Source organism: Haplochromis burtoni, unplaced genomic scaffold (assembly GCF_018398535.1).
Source record: "Haplochromis burtoni strain Fernald_Lab_line unplaced genomic scaffold, NCSU_Asbu1 Contig_310, whole genome shotgun sequence".
Lineage (NCBI taxonomy): Eukaryota > Metazoa > Chordata > Actinopteri > Cichliformes > Cichlidae > Haplochromis > Haplochromis burtoni.
The window spans coordinates 559,003-583,190 of record NW_024582671.1 but is presented as its reverse complement, the minus strand read 5'-3'; the positions used below and the strand labels follow the sequence as shown (position 1 = coordinate 583,190).

Below are 24,188 nucleotides of genomic sequence, written 5' to 3'. Positions count from 1 at the left end.
GTTATATCGTTATCGCAAATTTTCAAATATATATCGTGATAAATATTTTTGGCCATATCGCCCTGCTCTACCAGTGTTTGTCGTTTAGTGCAGATCAGCTCCAGTCAGAGGAAGCTAGCCCCTCTGTGCAGCAGCGCCCCCTGCTGGGTGGTCAACACTTACTCCACCCACCCACTCCTGGACCTCCACCTCCTCCAGCTGTTCTGTGGGTTCTGTAATCTCCAGCTGTGTGTGCTGGGCCTCCTGGTCAGATGCTGAACCTCCTCCACTGCCTCCCTTCCATATAGAGGAGCAGCGGCTCTCCTCTGAGCCCCTCACCATCTCTCGTCTATGAATGACCACCTTACAGGGGTGGAGATGTTTGCATGTTGGCCAGAACTGTAGGAGGGTGTCGTGTGAGCAGGTCACATGGGTCCCACCCACAGTCAAAGGTTCCTGATACTCTTGGTGTAATCCAGAGAGCTGATCTGGATCCAGGCTGAGGACGGAACATTTAGCCTCGGTTTGTGACCCGTCGCCTGGAAACGGCTGATGGGGTGGCGTCGACACCGCCCGCCCGGGGATGTGTGAATGTGATAACTTGAACGAGGTGACGTAGCAGCTTCACATTCATACCGAACGTGCATCTACGAGGAGACGGAGGGCGAGCACTGGAGCCCACCATAACTAATGAACCGAATCCCCCGAGGACCGCGGGACGCCTCGCAGCAGAAATGATGAGTTCAGCAGTTCCATCCATCATCTGAGATAAAACGCCGTGCGGGGAAATCCGGCCTCGAGCGGTCTGGTCCAAACGGCGAGGCGGGACCTGTTAATTATGAAGTCCTGCTGGAGGACAGCGGAGGAGACTGGGTGGATGTAATTGCTTAGACGCGCCTCACTGCCATTTTTAATGAGGAGACTGAAGATGAGGAGGAGGAAGGGTAGAGGATGGGAAAGTGAGAGCCTGCTGATAACAGTGTGTCATTAGAAAGGTGTAACTGATCGTGTGTGTGAGACCGACCTGGAAGCAAACTGCAGGGGGCGCTGCTGCACACAGTAAAGCTGTTTTCCTGCTGCAATGTTTATTTTTCCAGCTGTCTTTGAATCTCTGATCTGCTCTCTCTCCACAGATATCAAAGACTCTCTGATGCAAGCGCTGGCCAGCTACGTCTGTTACCCACAATCCCTCAGGGCTGTGGAGAGGATCCCGGAGGAGCAGTGAGTCTGGTTTGATTCTGTTTTCCAGAAAAACCTTCAGGGTGACTGAGCTGCTGCTCTTCAGTGATCAGTAAACACTTACTCGCCCATCCCACCTGGACAGGTGGCCAGTCCATCGCGGGTGACGCACACTCGCCACTCACTCTCTCACCTGCAGTCAATTAAGCTAACGAGCGCGTGCTTGGCGTGCGGGAGGAAACCTGCGACCTCGGGGAGACGCTTCCTGCTGTGAGCCAATGGCGCTAACCGCTGCTCCACCGAGAGGGGCGGCCGTGAGCTCATGTCCTGCAGCGGTCCAATCCCGTGGCTCCAGTTATCTTTGAACCGACCAATCAGCATGCCACATTAAATACCAGCGGCTCCCCTCCTGTGTGAATTCGGACGCAGCGCTCGAGTCTTTGCGATGAGACGCATTTAAAATAGAAAGTCTAAATCTGCTAATGGTGGATTCTTATTGGCTGGCAGCATTTAAGGCTGTTAGAGGGTTTAATAAAGCCACGCTGTGCCCTCTGTAACATGCTGGAGTTTGTGGGGTGGTGTAGTTGGATCCATGCACTACACCCACTCTGAGAGCTGTTTTCATCTGACCTCTGACCCTCAAACCTGCCGGCAGGGTTCAAACATCAGGGCGGGACCAGCAGCGGGGCGTCGGCAGAGACGGCGGGCAGTCTGATGTGAATAACAGCTGCGCTCACAAACGGAGCTCCTGAAGGGATTGATGTCATGTGGTGTCAGGTCGCCACAGCTGATGGATCAACGTGTGTCCGGCGTGCAGCTCGTGATGAGCAGCCTAGTTTGTCTCCTTACACTAAACGACACACGGCATCGTTTCTGAGCATCAGTCAGGATTAAACGTCCCTCAGCTCTGTCTGCTCACAGGGAAGTTGCACGATGCGTGCCGCCGCTGCTGCTTCCTCCCTCGGTCGACGCCCTCGGTCTGTGTGTTAGTCCTCTCCACGTGTAGCACGCTCGCACTCTGACAGCTGGGTGAGAAGTGGGTGCATTGTTTTTATTGTTTGTGCCTTTTTAGCTGCTGTAATCGAGCCTGATGTGCGAGCCGAGCCAGAGCTCTGCTCACTGAACGTCTGCGGTGACGTTAGCAGCATCAGAGCAGCTGTTCAGCTGTCCTGGAAACAGCTGCTCTCACTGAAATGATGTTTATGTGTCGGAGCTGACAGGAAGTGACGTGTTGATGCTCACCTGTCTGATTCCAGGCGAGTGGCCATGATGAAGAACCTGCTGGCTCCATACGAGCAGAGACCCTGGGCCCAGACCAACTGGATCCTGGTCAGACTGTGGAGGGTGAGACACACACACAGACACACACAGACACACACACACACACAGACACACACACACAGACACACACACACACAGACACACACACAGACAAACGACAGAGACACACACACAGACAGACACAGACACCCAGACACAGCACACACAACACACACACACACACACGACACACACACACAGACAGACACACACTCTCTCGGCGTTTATCCTAAACTCCATCTTCGTGGGTTTGGGTCACGTCAGTGATGAGGCGGCTCAGTCACAAACATTTATTTTACTCCTGTTACAGGACATCAAAGTCCTGCTTTGTCATATAAAGCAGACTTCAAGCCCCCTCGATGTCCTTCCATCGTCACCTTTCACTAGTGTGTTTGATTCCATTGGCCCCTGTATTGTGGAAATGATAAACACTTCTCTTCATACTGGCTCAGTTTCCAGCTTCTTTAAACAAGCTGTGGTTGAGCCAATATTAAAGAAACCTCAGCTGGATCCATCTCGTCCTAACAGGCCAATATCCAAACTGCCTTTTATATAGAAGGTTTTAGAAAACGTAGTAGTAGAACAACTTAACTGTTTCCTGGATAAAAATGCAGTTGTGGACACTTTCCAGTCTGGTTTTTGTAAATTGCATCCCACTGAAACGGCCTCCCTTACAGTATCCAGTGATGTCTTGATGGCAGCAGACTCTGGAGAGGACGCAGTGCTGGTCCTGTTGGATCTCAGCTCTGGTTTTGATGCTGTAGATCACAGCATCCTGATAAACAGACTCAAGAACTTGTTTGGGATTACTGCTGTTGTTTTAAAATGTCATATTTGTGTGAGAGATCTTTTACTGTTCATGAATCATGGAGCCTCAGGGACCTGTCCTGGGTCCAGTTCTAGTTCTGCTTTATATATTCCCCCCGAGCCAAATTATTAAGCGCTATAAAAATATCTCCTATCATCTCTATGCTGATGACATCCAACTGTACTGTTCCTTCAGGATTTCTGACTTTTATAAATTGTCTAATTGAAGTCATTGGTTGACAGAAATCAACCAGCGGTTAAATGACAATTCCCTCCAACTAAACTCTGATAAGACAGAAACTCAGCATATCAGCTTCTTAGACCCTCCTGTAAAATCGAGCCTCAGAAACCTCGGTGCCATGTCTGACAGCTCGCTGTCGCTCGAGCAGCTGGTCCGAAACTGTTTTTATCATTTACTGAATGTTTCTAAACTCAGACTAATGGAGTCAAAGCTTGAACTTGATGATTCTTCATGCTTTTACTTCCTCTCGGTTAGACTACTGTAACCTTTTACTTGTTTTAACAAATCAGCCTTAAATCGTCTTCAGACGGCGCAGAAGGCTGCAGCGCGACTGTTAACAGGCTCCAAGAGAAGGTCTCGTGTTACTCCAGTTTTAGCTTCCCTTCACTGGTTGCCTGTAAGTTTTAGGTTTGATTTTAAATTTTTATCTCTAACCTTTAGGGCCCTGCATGGTCTCCAATATTTATCCGACCTGCTGACACGGCACTCATCTTCTCGAGCTTTACGGTCATTAGATCAGAGGCGCTGGTGGCAGCGCACCACGGCTGTGGAGTCTCTCCCACGGTCTCTACGCTGCACGGACTCATTGTTTTAAAAAACGGCTGCAGACATTTTTATTTAGAAAAGCATTTTATTAATTTCCGCTTATAAAACAATGTAACTGTAAATAAAACATATTTCCATTTCTTGTGTGTTAAAGCACTTTGTGGTTTTTATCTGTGAAAAGCGCTATAAATCAATTTTACTTGCTCAGCTGGTATGAGCAGGTGCTGCGATCCTGCCGTCAGCTCTGGGCCACGGTGAAGTCTGTTCATGCAGCACATTTAAAAGAAGCAGAGCTTCACAGGAAGCCGAAAACAGAACAGTATCTTTACAGGATGACGAGGTTGAGCTCGAGGCCAGAGAGTCGGAGTGAGACTGGAGCAAAAGTAGAAGCAGCTCCTGTATGAAGGGCAACAGCTGAAAGAACTGAAGGTGTTTACTGAGGATCAGCAGACCGCAGTGTTCAGACTAATGCACCAACACATTCAGTCTCTATAGGAATCCTCCACGAAATGAAGCTCGCAAAGGGTTAACATGTTCACGCTGTCTTGCCTCAGGTGAAAGTGGAGCAGCGGCTGTCACCAATCACAGCCAAGCTTTGAACAGACTGACGGATGCACCGCCCTGAGTGGTCGAGAGAGGCCGGTCAGCACAAGCAGACATGGCGTCTTTCTTTAAGATGAAAATCAGCGTTTAACCAGTTCTTTAGGTCATCACGGCCGTTTAACAAAGATACAGTGACGTGTTCGGGCTTTTGCTCAGTATTTGTTGTCTAACACAAACATTTATTGATCGTTTATTGTTAATTAATCAGTGAAATCAGCACTGATGAAGTGTTAGTGCTGCAAGAAGTAAAACAGCGTCTGGAAGATGATCAGCACTGATGCTTCAGCGATCATCTTCCAGACGCTCCAGTGTTTTTGCAGTTTGACTGAGAGAAGCTGTCTCCCTGCAGCTCTGCTGACCTTCATCCCTCTCTCTTCCTCAGGGTTGTGGTTTTGGCTACAGATACACTCGCCTCCCTCATCTGCTGAAAACCAAACCCGAGGATGCCAACCTGCCCAGTCTGCAGAGTAGGTGCTCTTTGCTGTTCTGTCTGTGCATGCCTGTCATCAGCTCCCATCTCCTCCTCTTGGTTTGCAGCACGTTCCCGGTTCAGGTGCTCGCTCTTTCATGAATTTCCATAAATAAATTGAGGCGGCGGCGGCCTCGTCTGCAGTTTATTTTTGCCGCAGCTCGCTGTGATTTACGGCTTTAATCATCAGCGTTTGTGGAGGTGAACGTCAGAAATGAATCACCAAAGTTGTGTGTGATGTTTGTGCCGAGATGAAGACTGACGTTTTATTTTAGGAAGCGGCTCTGCAGCGCTTCAGTGTTTGTGTTGAAAAACACAGACGGCCTCGACTCGCCGTCGACATCATGCAGAAACATCTGCTCTCAGAGTGAAGCGCTGCTCGGTCCTCGCACGCCGAGCTGTGGATCGTCACGTGGAGGCACTTTAGCAGCCCGTTCACGCCCTCTGATCCCGGCCTGCGGTGCTTTATGGGAGCGTCTGCATACAAAAACACCTGCCCTGCACCCCCTCACTGACTCTGTGACGCTCCTCAGTGGGTTTTTAAAGAGCTCAGGGTGGAAAAGTAAAAGCCAAATGCAATAAAACATCTCGACATGCTCAAATAACAACAGTGCAAAAAGGAAAGTAGCTCACTAAATTATTTTAAAGGGGAAATTCATTCATTACTTTAGGTCAGTTATACACCAGCCTCTCTCCTGGACGTCTCCATACCTGCACAGGTGTTTTATCTGCACCGTCCAATCTTCGTCCTCTTCGTAGCTTCCCTCAGTTCCTCCTCTTCTTCACTGACTGTCTTGGATCTGTCTGCCTCACTCTGAGTGCTCCTTCCAGCTTCTCAGCGCACTCCCAAAGGACAGAATAGAGATTCAGTAGAGACAGAATAAACACAGAATAGAGACGGAGTGATAGAGCCACTGCCTCTTCTACGTCCAGCATGCCGACTACACTACGCTACGCCTCCCATCAGGTTTGGGCGCTCGTGTTTCCCAGTTTGTTATTCCTGCTGATGATCTGCTGGGTCAGCATACAGAGCACAGGCACAGAGCTCGAACCCCTCTCCTCGTCTCTAAAACCGAGGGATGGATGAGGGTGGTACACTGTGAGAGTGCAAAAACCAGAGGTTAAAGATGAGTAATCGGTCAGACTCAGGGCGTGGCATGGGTCGGAGGGCGTGGCTGAAGTCAGAGGGCGTGGTAGTGACTGTGTCGTGAATATGAACTGGGACAGAAGCTCTGTCCGTGGTGCTGAATCCTGTTTGTGTCCCACCAGAGTCTTACTGCTGCACGGACGCTGACTTCTCTGTGCTTCTCCTTTGCATGCCTTTCAGGAGATCTGTCCATTGCTAGTTTCCAGAGTAAGTTCATCATTTCACCTCTCCCAGTGTTGTCCTCGCTGTCTCTGTCTCCTGCTCCCTTCCTTGCTCTCTCCTGAGCCTCCTCAGCCTGACTCAGCCAGAAGTGCACGTTGTACTTAATCTATAAACGACCCTCTGGTGGAACTCGGTCGATACTCAGCGTTTCAGGTTGGAGGCACAGCTGCCCCCGTTGAGGGTTTTTTTCCTCTCCAGCTGATCTGAATCTTGGTCATTTTTTGCTTTAGATCAGGGGTGTCAAACATAAGGCCCAGGGGCCAGAATTGGCCCAGCAAAGACTCCAGTCTGTGGACAATTCTTGAAAGTTATTTCAGAGTCTGTTTCTTTTCTTGGTGATAAAGACCCACCATTCAGGTGATTTAGTAATAATAATAACAGTTATGCTAATATGTATCTTTTTGGCTGCTGTTACAACCAAACTTCCCCTTGTGGGACAATTAAAGGATTATTCTATTCTATTCTATTCTATTCTATTAAATTCTATTACATTCTATGTACTATAAGGTTTCCTCATTCCCCAGTATAAACAAAGCACACGGAGGGAAGACGTGACCACGAAGGAAGTAAAACGGTGGACTGCCCAATCAGAAGCTACGCTACAGGACGCACTCAACGACGTAGACTGGGACATGTTCAGAGCATGCGCAGTCGACATCAACGACTTTACGGAAGTAGCAGTATGCTTCGTCAATATGCTAGCGGAGGAGATTATCCCCACTGCGAGAGCCACCACATTCCCAAACCAGAAACCGTGGATGGACAGATCGATCCGCACTGCAGTAAACGCCAGGACCGCCTCCTACAACGCGGGTCTCGCCACTGGCGATATGAGCGCCTACAAAGCGGCCTCATACGGCGTGCGGCGCGCGATGAGAGATGCCAAACGCAGGTACCGGGAACGTGTGGAGTCCCGCTTCCACCAGGGCGACACACGGAGTATGTGGCACGGACTACGCACCATTACGGACTACAAAGCCAGGGACACTGCGCCGATCAACGCCGACTCTGCATTCACCAACGAGCTGAATCGGTTCTACGCCCGTTTCGAGGTTAGCCAGGCGGCTAATGCTATCTACCGCCTGACTACCGAGGACAGTGACGTCATCAGCGAGAGACCGGTGACCAGCATCGCGGAGCATGACGTCCGAGCGGCACTGAGGAGAGTGAACACAAGGAAAGCGGCGGGGCCAGACGGCATCACCGGCCGTCTGCTGCGCTGCTGTGCTGACCAGCTAGCAGGTGTGTTCACTTACATCTTCAACGAGTCCCTGGCGAAGTCTGTGGTCCCCACATGCTTCAAAAGATCCACCATCATCCCTGTGCCCAAGAACAGCAAACCCTCATCCCTGAACGATTACCGGCCAGTTGCACTGACCTCGGTAGTAATGAAGGTGTTTGAGAGGCTGCTGAAGAACATCATCTCCTCCTCCATCCCAGACACCACAGATCCGCTGCAGTTCGCCTACAGATCCAACAGATCCACAGAGGATGCCATCGCCCACGTCCTACACACCACTCTCAGCCACGTGGACAAGAAACAGGGTAACTATGTGCGAATGCTGTTTGTTGATTACAGTTCAGCGTTTAACACAATAGTGCCCTGCAGACTGTTCACAAAGCTGAGGGATCTGGGACTTAACAGCCGTCTGTGTGCATGGGTGTTGGACTTCCTCACTGGCAGAACTCAGGTGGTGAGGGTGGGCAGGTGCTTCTCCAACAGCATCACCATCAACACAGGAGCACCTCAGGGATGTGTCCTCTCGCCACTGCTCTACTCCCTCTACACTTCAGACTGTGTGGCCACCCATGGCTCCAACACCATTGTGAAGTTTGCTGACGACACAGTGGTGTTGGGTGCCATCTCCAACAACGATGAGGCGGCCTACATGGATGAAGTGAAGAATCTGGCATCGTGGTGCCAGGACAACCACCTCCAGCTGAACGTCAGCAAGACCAAGGAGCTGGTGGTGGACTTCAGAAGGAGTCAGCACAGAGACTACAAGCCCATTATCATCAATGGAGCTCCAGTGGAGAGGGTGCAGTCCTTCAAGTATCTTGGTGTCCACATCTCCTCAGACCTGACATGGGCTGCCCACATTCAGGTCCAGACCAAAAAGGCTAGGCAGCGCCTGTATCACCTACGACAACTGAGGAAGTTCAGGGTCTCTCCAAAGATCCTCAGGATTTTCTATACAGGCGCTGTGGAGAGCATCCTCACACAGAACATGACATCGTGGTTTGGGAACAGCTGTGTGAAGGACCAAAAAGCTCTCCAGAGAGTGATCCGTACAGCAGAACGCTGCTGCAGGATTGCTCTCCCCCCGCTTCAGGACACCTACACCAGGAGATGCCGGACTAAGAGGCAGATACTGAAGGACCCGTCCCATCCTGGCAACAAACTGTTCCAACTTCTGCAATCTGGTAGAAGGTTCCGCATCTTCCGGGCAAGGACAGAGAGACTCAAGAGGAGCTTCTATCCCCAAGCCATCCGTGCCCTAAACACACACACCCGCCCTCTCACATCATCTATAATTGACTGAGACAGGACTCTTCCAGACACTAAACCAAGGCACAATGTACATTTCAATTCCTTTAATTTTAAATATGTTTATATTGTCTATCCTGTAAAATAGTCAGATAGTCTATTCATATTAATGTACAGAATTCACCTGCTTGCTGCTACTACTGCACATTCACCCAGTGTATATACTATATATATATATATATATATATATATATATATATATATATATATTATTATATATAATATGTGATGTATATATATAATATATATTATATATATATATATAGTTATGATATATATATATATATATATATATATATATATATGTGTTGGTGTGTGGTGTGTGTGTGTGTGTGTGTGTGTGTATATGTATAATGTAGTTGTATATGTATATATTGTATATGTGTATATATGTATATGTATGTATATATGGTATGAGTATATAGTATTGATATATGTATGTGTATATGTGTATATATGTATGTGTATATCTGTATATATGTATGTGTGTATGTGTATGTATGTATGTGTGTATGTGTATGTATTGTGTGTATATGTGTGTATATATATATTATGTATATATATATATGTGTATGTGTATATATGTGTGTGTATGTGTATATATGTGTGTGTATGTGTATATATGTGTGTGTATGTGTATATATGTGTGTGTATGTGTATATATGTGTGTGTATGTGTATATATGTGTGTGTATGTGTATATATGTGTGTGTATGTGTATATATGTGTGTGTATGTGTATATATGTGTGTGTATGTGTGTATATATGTGTGTGTATGTATATATATATATATATATGTGTGTGTATATATGTATATGTGTGTGTATATATATATATATATATATATATATATGTGTGTATGTGTATATATATGTGTGTGTATATGTGTATATATATATGTGTGTATATGTGTATATATATATATGTGTGTATGTGTATATATATATATGTATATGTATATATGTGTGTATGTGTATATATGTGTGTATGTGTATATATGTGTGTGTATGTGTATATATGTGTGTATATGTATATATGTATATATATGTGTGTATGTGTATATATGTATATATTATATGTGTGTATGTGTTATATATATATGTGTATGTGTATATATGTGTATGTATATATGTGTGTATGTGTATATGTGTGATATATATGTGTATATATATGTATATATGTGTATATATATGTGTATTGTGTATATATATATATATATATATATGTATATATATATATATGTATGTGTGTGTGTGTATATATCCTCTTCCTCTACCACCCCCCCCCCCCCACAATTTTTGCACATGTCGAGGAGCGTGTCAGGCTACATTTCACTGTGTTATACTTGTATAACTATGCATGTGACGAATAAAGAACCTTGAACCTTGAAAAAAAAATAAAAAATTCCAGTTTTTTTCACTGTTGACTTTAAAATAGATTACTGCCAAAAATGAGCAGAAAGCTTGTTTGGTAATCACAGGACAGTCGAGAGTTTGACTCGTTTCTTATCATCTGACAGCTGACAGGCATTCAAAGTGAGGCGTGGTCACACGTCACGGGTTACACGTGTCGTTGAACGTCTTCAAGCTGACGCGGCGCTCGCTGGTCCGGCCTGAGACCAAAGTGAGCTGTTTGTTTCCCGCAGCAGAAGAAGAGTTCGACATCCTGCTCTGGATACTTGGAGTCTGTCTCGCGTGATGTCCACATCGAGCTTTTTCCTTCGTTCTTCATTATGACTCATTACAGAAACTCTGTTGGATTGTTGTCTTACTGTGAGCTCATCTTTGGACGTCGTTCGGTGGAAAAACGGACAAATATAAAAGGCGGAGGCGGTCTGGGTGGTGCTCATAATGCAGCTGCTGTGCGCTCGTGGCGGCTGCCTCTGTTTAAAGCTCGAGGCCTAATAGCTTCGTTTCCTTGTTAATTGGATTCATATTTGTGCTCCGTGTAAACGGCTCTGGCACTTTTTATTTTTTAGTTTCCTTCAGTCATAAGAAATCAAATCTGTAGCTGTGCTGATGGAGCCCAGAAAAACTCAGTAATCCCAGTAATAAATAGGACTGGGTATCGTCACTGGTTTCTAGAATCGATTCGATTTGAATCTGGGAAACTTTGCTTCAGACAGTCACAAATATTATAATTCAGATCAGTACATATTTTTTATTTTTAATAATAATAATAATAATAATAATAATAATAATAATAATAGCATAACAACATTGATAATTACAGAATTTTTTAAAACAAACAAAACAAAACAAAACTCAAAAAAAAAAAAGTGAGGAAACCAGAAAACCCATCATGTGAACCCCTCCCACCATCCCCCCCACCCCTTTACCCCTGTATGGCTCTCAGCCTCATCACATTCGTGTATCCAGACAGCCCATATTTACACCTCTCTATAGAAACTCTCATGCACAGGAATCAACACCCCCACGATAAAACTGCAGCATTCAGGGAGTCGAGTCAGCAGGGCCCAACTCAAGGCAGACCCAGGCAGTACCACCGTCTTTGGACCTAACAGACCATCGAGATGGCGCAGATCCCCTCAGATCCCCCTTTGTGTTTACGTCTTCGTGCAGAATCGTGTTCCTGCTCTCATTTACTGTTTTGGTGGTTGTTTAAATTTTGTGAGGTTTAACCTGAGATTCTGGCGTTTTGGGCAAAATAAATTTATATTTAAAAATCGATTCAGGATTTTAATGAATCGATATCACGTTATTCAAGCCAATCGATAAATCAATTATCAAAACCCGCCCCAGTAATAAACCCCAACTGGGACGCATCTCACAGCATCGTACTTGAGACTCAGCGGGTGTTTTTTGTTATATTGTTCAGAGGGCAGAGAGGAGAGGATTGGATTTAATGACTCCACGGAGCTGCCGTCAGCTCCCGGAGGAGGCCGAAGCGCCAGAGAGCCGTCCTTCATCTATTTGCTGCCTCCTCCTCCTCTCCTCAGTGTTCCCTGCTCTCTTTGCCGTGTCCTTCCTCCTCCGTCCCTCCTCTGTGTGTCTGTGACCGTTTTCCCTCAGTGTCCCGTTTCCTTTCACTTATGTTTGCTTTGGTTTTGAAGAATATGACAGACATGTAGAATAGAGTAGAATAGAATAGGCCTTTATTGTCATTGTACATGTACATGGAGGAAACGGCGAGTGTCTGTAACGCTGTCACGGCGTCCTACACCTGCTGCTGCTGCCGGGGCGGGACGGGCGGCGTCCGGTCCTCTGCTTTCTCTCTGCTCACCTGTCCTCTGTCATCTGATTGGTTCAGAGCCGTGCCCGTCGTTGCTGCTGCAGAGACACATGGCGGAGCTGCTCAGCATGGATAAAGACATGGCCGCCTCTTTCCTCAACAGCGTCCTGAACCAACTCAACTGGGCCTTCTCAGAGTTCATCGGCATGATCCAGGAGGTAAGAACAACCAGAGTCCCAGCAGGTGCGGGGGAGGACGCGCAGGACACGGCGTTGAATAGAAGGTCCAGAAACACCAACTCTCATTATTTAAACATCAACAGAAACGACGAGTGCTTAAAAACCCTGAAATAGTCTCATTAGTATTCATGTCCCGTTACAGCATGTTTAATAATGTCTTTAATATTTATACTCAGTACCTCCGACTCACTTTACTAATTACTGATACTGAAGTAAAGTTTGATTGGAGCTCTTCATAAACGCAGATCATTCGTTTCAGTCTGCTTCAGATTTCCCACATTCCCACAGCATCGTCCGCATGCTCAGAGGACCTGGAGGACTCTGTGCGCGGGGACGAGGCCGACAACCTTCAATCACCGCTCTGATAAATCCGTGCACGGCTCAGCAGCTCGGCGTCCACACGTGCAGGTTGCTGCTCCGCCACGCGTTGACCACGATGGAGAAACATCCTCTGAACCTGAAAGCTCCTCTAAAACTGATCTAAGGTCAGATCCATCCAAACGTGGCCCCGCGTCCTCGGGCGACGAGCAGGACCTGTTCTCACAGACTTCTTTATAAAACCAGTGCAGTCGCCCCCTGCTGGATGTTACACAGAGCGCAGGTTTAGGAAGAGGTTCCTAGTTTTCGTGCTGACACGACATCACCTGACAGATGTGCCCACTGTGACCTCGCAGGTGCACTCACAGCTGAGGCCGGGCCGACCTCACTTCCTGCTCGTCGTGCTTTGCTGTGAACTGAAGGTTGAGGATGTGTTCGCAGCGTGTTTGACCTCTGAGTGAAACACGAGAGCGAGCCCAGCCTGAGGAGTGTCAGCTTTAGCTCTGAGCTTTGTTTCCCTTTAATAAGATTATTCGGGCTTTTCTGGAAATCCTGCAGCGAATCATCCACTCAGCGCTGTAATTGATCGTATTCCTGCGGGGCGCCGGGGTATTTTCAGCCAGGCCAGCGCTCGCAGCGTTTCAGAGATTAGGCTCATGTTTCCGTTCCTCGCTGTCCACCTCCTCGTCTGCTGCTTCGGTTCAAACTGGCGAACACGAAGCTCGACGCGGCTCCTCGATTTCACGCCTGCAGAGGTTCAGGCAGAAAGCCCGGCACCTTCAAAGCTGCCTCAGTGCGTGCACAGCGACGCCTGTGATCCCACGCCCCCTCTGGATCTGCATGAAGTCATAGAGGGACAGCTCCATCCACATGCTGCTCAAACATTCTGTTAGTTGGGGGCAGCCAATCAGAAAGGAGGAGGGTACTTAACGGGGCGGGGCAGAAACAGCTGCGACAGGTGCTTTTTTTTGATTGGTTGTGTCTTCACAGATCCAGCAGGCCGCGGAGCGTCCAGAGAGGAACTTTGTGGACACTCGTCAGCTGAAGGTAATCTGAGTCACTCAGCCGGGTTCGCTCAGGTAACGCGGCTCAGGTGTGACAGGTGTGGTCACCGCCCACAGGTTAACCTGCAGCTTCTGATTAGCGGTGTCACCTGCAGGTGTGTGCGACCTGCTTCGACCTGTCGGTCAGCCTGCTGCGGGTGCTCGAGATGACCGTCACTCTGGTGCCTGAGATCTTCCTGGACTGGTCCCGCCCCTCCGCGGAGCTGCTGCTCAGACGGCTCGCTCAGGTGAGGCGCTGCCGGGTTTAGTTTCACTGCGACACAGTCGGAGCTCGTTATTGGCCGGTTTCAGACCAGGTAATGTGATTTTGATCTTTTCTTGCACAGTCGATGATAAAACAGTTTTTATTGGGTTCAAACAAAAACGTGTGATGTCACAGACGGTCTGTGCGGCGACTTCAGCGAATCGTGAATTAAAACAACTACAGCCTTCGGTCTGTTAGTCAGACTGAATTAATTGGCTGCTTATCATCAGAGCAGCACGAGAACAGCCAGCAGAGAGATAAATGTGAGCGGCGTCGGACTGCAGAGCGCTGTCATGTGATCACAGCTGCTGCTCCTTATTGGAGCTCCAGAACAGGAAGCAGACACGAATATTAAAAAAGCTTCAGTTCAGCTCCAGCCCCGCCCACAACGCCAGGAGAAATTTCCTCAGGAGGAGATGGAGATGATGTCACCTGCCCCCCCATCCCGGCCTTCTACGGCGCCCCGGTCACATGACCCAAAAACCAGCCAGCTTAGAATATTTAACGATGAGTCGGCAGCCAATCAGCCGACAGCAGAATTAACCATGGACTCAGGTTTATGTGAACTCAAACGCCGCCACGCACTGATAAACCCGCCCACATCAGCACACATTTCTGAGTGGCTACTGAGAGGAGTGACCGTGATGTCATATTTCCTGTGACATCACAGCGGGCGGAGCCTCACTCATGTTTTTGTTCACGTGCAGCTGCTGAACCAGGTGCTGAACCGAGTGACAGCAGAGAAGAACCTGTTTGACCGAGTCGTCAACCTCAGACTGCCAGGTACACAGACACACACACAGACACACACACACAGACACACACAGACACACACACACAGACAGACAGACAGACACACACAGACACACACACACAGACAGACAGACAGACAGACAGACAGACACAGAGACACTCTGAAGTCAAATGTACAGGTTCTCCACTTCCTGGTTTTCGGCCTCTGCTTCTTGTTTGAAGCTTTCTTCCTCTCCATTGTTGGCTAACACCAGCTATCTTATAAAGCCTGATGCTAGCCTGAGTGGAGTCGGTCATCAGAGGGGGTCAGACATGCCCAAAATGACCATAAAGAATTATTTTATGCTGAAATTTCCACTGATCTTTAAAAATGTCAAACGTTGCCACCAACAAGGAAGAAAATAAACAGTTTTGAAAGTCCATCCATGCATGATTGTCTACATCCTGCTTCCTGACAGAAATAGGTTTTTACCTTCAGCAGAAGCGTGAGCGTCCATCAGCAGGAGGACAATAACCACGTGTGGTTTCCTGCCTCTTTAATTGGTTCTTCCAGCTGTTGGCTCGCTGTGAGTTCGTGTGATTCATTGATGGCGCTCAGCGGGAGGCCCTCACGCTCCTCCTGATGGAAACGTCGCTGTGCCATAGCAGGAGCGGCATGCTGTGACCTCACCTTTTCCCAAATAAACGTTTAACTCTGCTTTAGCCCAGCTGATTATTTCACTCCTGTTATCATCACTGCTGTGAGCTGATTGGACCTCAGCAACATCCTCACTCGCTCCGCCCACACAGCCACCGTGTTTATAGGGAGGTCATCGCCTCCTTTAACTGTGTGTGTGTGTGTGTGTGTGTGTGTGTGTGTGTGTGTTGTGGGGGTGGGATGCAGGGTACACCTGCACAGGTCACCCGTCTGTCGCAGCGCTGATGATTTATAGTTTGAGCCGACTGGCAGCAGCCTTCTTATTACCACCTGATAATGATAATGACACCTTTCCAGGTTATTTCTGGGATAATTTAATTGCAGGTGTGGGCGTGCCTCGCCGAGGCCTCCAATCAGGTGTGTGGGCCGGCTCTGATGGCAGGATCCAAGTAATACTGATCAGCAGCCCGTCTCTGCTTTAGACGCTCTGAAATATGATGACAGTGACCTGATCCATCAAACACCTGCAGGCCTGATCACACCTGCGTGCTGCTTTCATGCACGCAGATGTGATCCAGAGCTCCGCCTGAACTCCGTCCGACCAGGACGTGCGAGGAGCACGAGGTTTAAAGGTTTAAAGAGTGTGAATGACAGACGGCAACAACTAAAAACATGGAGCGTGTTAGTGAGAACACGTGATGTCACGCTCTGTGAAAGGAGGGAGCTCAACGCATCACAGGCCAGGATCACTGATATTAGGGTTATGGTAATAACAATGAGAGACACGCCCCCTCAGCGTCCATCATCCGGTCGGATTCGCAGTCGTGCCACTCTGATGAACTCTGTTCCTCCTGCAGGGCTGGAGAGCGTGGACCACTACCCCATCCTGGTGGCTGTTACCGGCATCCTGGTTCGGATCCTGGTGGACGGAGACCGGCAGGGGTAAGACCTCCTCTCTGGTTCTGGCTCTGCTGGTCAGGGTCAGCCCGGGGGCTCGGGCCACGGCTGCTTCTGCGTGTGTGTGCACCACTGACTTTTCAAATTAAGAGCCCTGTATGTGAGTAACTGCTTGGTGTTGGATCCTGTGTGTGAAACACTGTGTTCTAATGTGAGCTTGATAGCAGTCACATGATGCTCAGGCCTCCTGACCTCTGACCTGCTGACTAATCCATACGTGGCTCGGGGTCACAGTCAGTGATCGATAATAGTGATCGGTAAATGTCCCCAATCATCTCCTGACTGACTGCTGATGTCATCAGAGAAACCAGGCGGCGCTGGTGATGCAGGTGTGACGTCCACGTGGTTTTCATCATATTACTTCAGTAAGCAGAGCTCCTCCCACTGAAGCTAAAGCTCAGGTTTAACTCATGAAGGCTCAGGTGTGTCGGTCTCCTCAGGTGTTTGAGCAGGTAAACTGCTTCTCCGAGCTCAGTTTGGAACAAACTCATAACGCGAGGTTGTCGTCACTCTGCTGTTTATGGAGGACGGATGGAGTCGGGCTTACCTGCCGTGAGACGTCTGCTCTGCTGCCCAGGAAGCTCCACCCGAGCGTGACCGCGCAGCTGTTTGTTCAACCCCGCCCACCTGCCGTCTGCTGCTTGAACAGAGCGGGGCGTCACAAAAATGAGTTGTTTACAGTTCACGGTGGGGCGAGCGAGGCAGCCTGTAAGCGTGACGCTCAGGTGTGCAGGGGGACACATCCAAATGACCTCCAACGCTCAGCACGCCTCCGTGACGCCGCGGCTGAAATAAGAAGCTTAGTGTGAATCCAGGAAACCCTCCTCACTCTGAGCACCTGGCCCCGCCTCTCAGCACAGTGTCCAATCACTGGGTGTGCTTGGTTTTGATTGGCAGGTGCTGGCGGGGAGTCTGTGGCGCCGTTATCGGGGCTGTTCTGATGTGTCAGCGTTTTCCTGATGAACTGCAGGTCAAAGTGACGGTGGCGGGTTGCAAGCAGGAAGCTCACCGCTGAGCGTGCAGTCTAAGGCGAGCCGACGCTGAAAGGCGGGACTTCCTGTTTTCCTGGCGTGCGGCTGTGGGAGTCAGAGGTGTGATCTGTGAAGTTTTGGCGTTTTTGAGGTCTGATGAATGAATCCAGGTCACACTCGTTTGAAGTGCCGCTCAGACGCTCGCTGAGCTCGAATCAGCCGTGAACTTACTTCCTGTCTTCCCTCTTCATTTGCACGCCGCCCTCTTTCTGTCACCTCCCCCATCTTTATGTAACACTTCACTTTGTGTTGTTTTCACATCAAAGGTAACGCCGTGTTTTTAACAGGAATTATCATCTTCCTCTCGGCGCCGCCGCAGCGCGCTGAGTTATTTGTGTCTGTTTGGCCCTGAGTTCCTGCTCTCATGACACGCTGCTGCTCAGCGCTCTGACAGGCGCGCTGCACCTGCAGGCGCTGCTCAGGGCGCAGTACTGCAGACGCGTCTGCATCTGTGTTTTTAGGTCAAGGTAAAGCAGAGACGAGGTCGGCGTGAACCCCGCTTCCTGTAAGCTCCCTCGGACGGAGCGTCTCCAGGTGGAGTCGTGACTGTAACTTTGATAAGTGGTTGGAGATGGATGAGGTTTGCAGAGTGTTGGGAGCGTGCAGTGATGGAGACCGCAGGAAGGCTTAGTGCCCGTTAATGGACTCTGAGAAACGAATAAAGGCATTAGCGTTGTCTGCAGGGGGCGGGGCCGGCTCCTGCCTGGCGAGGTGGAGGGAAACGGGGGATGTCCTCAGCCTGTTTAAAGCCTGGACAGGCCCCTCCCCTGTCACTTTGAATGAAATGTAATAAGAGCGAGTCTGAGAGGAAGTGCGGTGCAGAGGAGCTCTCATTAAGAAGACATCGATCCGATATTTGGATCGGTCCGGTCCTGACTCAGGACGCCGGGTCAGGCGTCGCTGTCCTGTGGTCACACAGCTGGAGGTTCATCAGCTGGTTAATGTCGCCTCCTCCTGCTCCATCTGTGAGGAGCATCGATGCCGTCACAGGTGTGTGAGCAGTGTGTCCTGATTTATGACATGAACCATCACTGACTTTTACTTTCCACAATAAAACACACCTCTCTGGACGTCAGAGCAGGAAGAAACAGCTGAGCTTACAGCCGTTAAACACAGAGACGCATTAGGAACTGTCCCGTTTTTAGCGATGCTCTGAGTGGAGCTGGAAGAGTGCCAGTCGCTGACTCGTTAAAGCAAAGAAGGCTTCAGCTGCTGAGCCTCTGCTTCACTCGGCCCTGAGCCCATGAAGGCCTGTCCTTCACCTCGCTGCTCCCATCACAGCGTCCGCATTCTAATGGTGGCTGTGTGCGCTCGAGCAGCTAACACGCCACATCCCATCGATGCTTCCGTCCATTAATGCAGGGTCCTCGTCCCAGCACAGATGTGTCAAACATGTGGCCCCGGGCCCAGAACAGAGGTGCAGCGTGCTGTGACATGTTTTGTTACATGGGAGACATCTGGAGATGTTTGCAGCGAGAGCTCGGACTTCCACCATGCTGGCTTCTCCTCATTGGCTCCCTGTTGGGGGCCTGGCTCTGCCGGAGGTTTCTTCCTGATAAAAGAGTTTTTCCTTTCCACTGTCACCAAGCGTGTGCTCACATGTCATCTGATTGTTGGGGTTTGTCTGCAGGGTCCGCACTGTTAGGTTTTGTATTGCTGATTGCCATTTCTGCTTAGAAATATCTACTTATATATGCTTAGAGTTTTATATTAGTTGTAGATTGGTAGAGGTTTGATCCTTGATAGTCTGCAAACTTTGTGTGCATTAGAGAGCACTCTGGGAGCATGAGAGAGGTCGTACCTTGTCTTATTGTTTTATGGTAGGATTAACGTAGCTACGTCTGTTCTAGTCTAAGTGCTTTAACTGCTGGACTTCCTCACCTCACCTCATCTAGGGTGAGACTACCCTCTTCCTGACCAAGGATGTTTGCTTTTATGTTATAGGACCCTTTGATCAGCAGTAACACACACACACACACACACGGTACTCTTTGTGTGTATGTAGACGTCATATGTTAATGACCCTATGCATATTCATGTAACCTCAATAAAAGAGCAGTGTTACGGGGGAACAGACGAGAGCAACTGGGGTCAAGCGAAGGAACGGCGTTTGTCCGGTTCTCTCCCGTGCACGAGAAACATGAAGAACTTTGCCTACTTCGTGTCTTGCTTGCTGTGTAATTATATTGTCTTCAACGTTCCAGCGAATAGGTTCAAGCTACAAACCTATCAGCTCAGATAACATTTTACTTTAATAGCAGTGAAGTTTTAGGTCGGAGTACCGCATTTTCTGTGATTGAGATTTAATTCAAAGCTCCCTGGTTTTCATTTGTTTAATGATGTTGTTCTTCTTGCCGTCGCCTGAAAGCCGCGCCGCCCCCCCCCCCCCCCCCCCCCCCCACACACACACACACACACACACACAGGATCTCCATAAAGGCAGCTGCTGCTGCTGCTGCTGTGATTGATCGTGCTCGACTTGTGTGGACTGTGAGCCTCATCACTGCCCACACACACACTCCCCCCACCCTGTGTTCACATCAGAGCTATTAACAGCCCCCCCTCCGTGCTCCATTGTGCAGAAAATCAGTGGTGCTAATTGTTGTCCATTAGCTCTGGCTGAGAGGGATCAGCAGCAGCTTGCAGCCTCCTGCAGATTAGATTGAGACCGAGGCTAATTAGCTTAGCAGCTGTGGAGCCTGAGAGGCCTGCACCGCGCTCTGGGATGGAGCTTCTTTTTTCCAGCCTGCAGAGATTTGCGCTGCTCGCTAAAAACAGGCTGAGCAGCTGGGTCAGCTTTGAGGCGACGGCGTGACTCGATACCACGGGGAAGACTTTGACCCCAAAAGTAATGATGAAGAAGATGAACGTGTTCTTTTCCAATTAGAAGTTAAGAGTAAACAAAATAAGAGCTTAAGACTGAAATGAATAAAAGCTCTTCACAGATTTGAAGGTGAAATGTATTTTAGACCAAAGGGTACGGCAAACGGCACGACGACGGCAAACGGCACGACGACGGCAAACGGCACGACGACGGCAAACGGCACGACGACGGCAAACACATGGAAACCATTTCGTTATTGCTGAGAGCGTTATGGTAACGTGTGCTGTGAGTTAGCCGTTAGCTAAAACTGACCTCACAGCTGCTCCAACGCAGCCAGAAACACATGAAGCAGGAAGCGTGCAGCTCTTTGGTCCTCAGCTCTTCAGGCCTGAAACCGTCCGATTGGTCCTCCACTCCCCTCCTGGTCCACGCGTCCGTAATCTGCTCTGTCACGGCTCGATCTCCCGCTGAGCTCCAATTCATCAACATTGCTACGTTAATGATAACAGATGGCTAATGCTAGCGTGTGCACCGGCCTGGTTTCTGACGACCCCCCAGTTTGTGCACTGGGGCCGATCAGCCCAGGTTTTTATGGTGAATCGTGTTTCCTGTGAAACGGAGCGAGTGCAGCCTGGATCTGATGGTCATCAATGTCTCTTCTCTCAGGGTCGAGTGAAAGCGTTTCACTGAAGCTTTGGTTTCTGGGGTTCCTAGTAAAGTGAATATCACGTCACGCCCAGCTGTACTTACAGTTGTGGCGAGCAAGTGTTCGCGCTCACATTCGGGCAGTTCACCGCCACACGCCAGCATCGCTGCCGTTCATCTCCACGCTGCTCTCAGACCTGCACGCCTCCGTAAACCTGACCTCCATCCGAAGGGCTGAACTTGTCCTGTTGATGCTGTGTGAACAAAGCGTAGCGTACACCTCGTGACACGGGCGTGCAGGCGCGTCATTGTAGCAGTGCAGAGTGGCGACGCCGGCTGTTCCGGAGAACGCTGCGGGGAGTCATCTGATGATGATGACGTCTTAAACAGAGCATGCTCAGAGCGTGAAACTGAAAGCAGCACGATCAGAGACTCAAACAGCAGCTGAACGTCTTTAATAAACACACGGCACACACAGACTTTATTGTCACGTTTTACTGAACATCACGTGCGGCGCTCTCCGGGGAACCGCCATCACAGACATGGTGAGGTCAGGCTTTAATTTCTCCAGCAAACAAAGACGTGTTTATATTTGCAAACAACATGTGAAACAACGAATGTAAAAACCCTCCATGCTGCTCACGCTCACGAGCCCCAGATCAGTCGCCTAAAGCGCTTCGTACTGTAAGGTGAAGACCTACGATAAACAGAGAAACCCCAACAATCAGACCACGCCCCCATGGAGCAAGCGCTTTGGCAACAGTGGGAAGGAAAAACTCCCCTTTAACAGGAAGAGCCCAGTTATCAGCATTTAGTTTCGTGGCAGTTCTGTCACACCGAGCGTGCCTGTTCATCTTTAGTGTGACTCTCAGAGCTGTGAATACTTTACGGTGAGCATTCACTTCCCAGCATGCACTGCTTTGAGGCTGTGATTCGTCTGTGTTGGATAGTGTAGTGTTAAGACCACACACCTTTGGAGCAAGTTTGATTCCCTCCCAGTATCCAGTAAGGGTCCTGGCTCGGCCCCCATGCCAAACACCAAGCCTGGAATGGCACGGCTACGTCTGCAGCCCGTCCGCGGCTCGGTCACGACACATTTCACTGCATGTGTCGTCATCTCTGTGTGATTGTGTACGTGACCAATAAAGCAGTTTCTTGTGTTTTTGAAAGCATGCTGGTGACACGACACAGAGGTCCGACCTAAATGGAAGAACCAGGATGACAGCATCGGCTTTTTTCTGCGTCAGCTGACGTGAACGATGATGTGAAAACGTGCTTGTAGTTCTTAAACATCTAAACACGGTGTTCAAGACCCTCAGATGAGTCGCTCGTCGGTGCATCTGCGAGTACGTGCGTGTCGTTGCTCTGAAGCGTGCTTCTTGTCCTTCCCGTGGTCACGTGTCAGCGTGGAAATGAGGCTGGAAGGAGGCCGCGTGGCCCCGACAGACGAGAAGATCTGAGGACGAAAAGAGGAGACATTTTATCACTTTAAGGTTATCACACAGGGCCTGAACAGTTCACCCACAGAGCGCACACACCTGAGCCTGAACAGCCACGCCTACAGGGTTTTGACTCAAACCGCCCTTCACTTCTTATTTTTACAAGCCTGTGGGAAATACGTGCAGTCGTTTATTGCAGACACAAGCAAATGCAGAATGTTAGGCAAAGACAGAGTTCGGCTCTCTGGGGGGGGCTTTGAGCGGCTCTCTGGGGGATCTCTTGGGAGGCTCTGGGGGGCTCTCTGAGCGGCTCTCTGGGGGGGGCTCTGGCGGGGTCTCTGGGGGTCTTCAGGAACTGTTCTTCAGGCTCCCTGAAGGACTCTCATGCTGTTCTGTCAGGATGATCCCACACTGCTTCAGTGATGTGGAGCTCTGTGTGTTTCTATCCACGTGTGCTTTGATGCACTGACTGTGTGTTTGGATCTTTGTCATGCTGAAACAAGATGTTCCTGGCTGGTGGATCAGACTCTGATAGTTCATCAGTTTATCAAAGGTCTCCAACAGCACTGAAACCATGACAGAGCCTCCACCGTGGCTCCTCCTGACCTCCTCGTACACACTGACCGTGATGTGGATCCATTGTCCAGTTCTCGTGTCATTTTCAGATCTCTGCCTTCCCTCCCGTGTCCCCTCGTTAAGAACGTCTTCCTGACAGCCATCCTTCACTGATCGTCTCTGATGAGACTTCAGTGAGCAGCAGATGATCAGCTGAAGGTCCAGATCGTCTCTCAGGTCCTGTGTCGGGTCTTTCTGATCCAGTTTACCTGCCGTAGAGTTTGGAATCACCTCGTTGGAGCAAAAATACAATTTGATGTTACACTGTGTTTTCTTTGGGATTTTACACAGATTGAATAAAAACATGGAAACAAGTGAAGCATGTGTGTGACGGGCGAACAAAGAGCCTGCAGGAACCGTTTAAACGCTGTTATGTGCAGACAAACACTGGTGCATCGTAGAGTGAGGAGAACCTTTGATCAGCGCTGTAGTCCAGCGTGATAACAGCCGACCTGCAGACGTGCTCGGTGATCCTGACTGTGACGGCACACTTTGAAAGAGGCTCCATGTGCTCTCATCAAGCCAGGAAGAAAAGCCTTTCCTCCGACACATGAACTAAACAGAAGCTCATCTTCATACCTCTGGTCTATATCCTCTGCAATGTTCCCTCTAAGCTGCGCGCGTGCACGATTGCGCACTGCTGGCACGTCTGTGCCCACAAAAAAAACAAAACTAAGCTGAATTAAAATAAAATAAAACTAATCAATTCTGTTTTGCAGTGTTAGTCAGTGACTGGCTGCTCCCGTACGGGATCAGAACGATGTCGCCTCATCCCACAGTCCAGCCAATCACGCGATTCACATTCGTATATACGCAGCTAATCAACGTGGTTGACGTTTATAAGGAAAACGCTCCAAAGCCTGTGAGCAAAACAAAACCAAACCCTGCCCTTTCCTATTGGTGGAAAAATGTACCATGTGGACCAATCAAAAAATGATATGGCAACATGGCATTTAGTTATTTAGGAAGGGGGAAGTTTTAGGAGTGACGGCGTGTTTGAGATGTGAGAGATTTGTGACGTTTAGCACAAATCTTGTGTAGTTGGTGTGTCGTTGGTGTGTCGTTGGTGTGTAGTTAACGTGTAGTTAACGTGTAGTTGGCGTGTAGTTGGCGTGTCGTTGGCGTGTCGTTGGCGTGTCGTTGGCGTGTCGTTGGCGTGTCGTTAACGTG

The 24,188-nt window shown here is 49.1% G+C and overlaps 1 protein-coding gene across 1 annotated transcript in view; it reads left to right on the top strand.

Moving 5' to 3' along the window:
- Positions 1 to 24,188, top strand: part of LOC102289049 (E3 ubiquitin-protein ligase RNF123) — a gene marked incomplete in the record, with an annotated part of 119,868 nt that overhangs the window by 27,491 nt on the left and 68,189 nt on the right. The window contains 9 exon segments of the mRNA XM_042228185.1: positions 1,113 to 1,200; positions 2,415 to 2,502; positions 5,058 to 5,228; positions 6,414 to 6,498; positions 12,331 to 12,470; positions 13,800 to 13,856; positions 13,969 to 14,100; positions 14,825 to 14,900; positions 16,365 to 16,449. Of these exon segments, the coding sequence (XP_042084119.1) occupies positions 1,113 to 1,200; positions 2,415 to 2,502; positions 5,058 to 5,228; positions 6,414 to 6,498; positions 12,331 to 12,470; positions 13,800 to 13,856; positions 13,969 to 14,100; positions 14,825 to 14,900; positions 16,365 to 16,449 (922 nt within the window).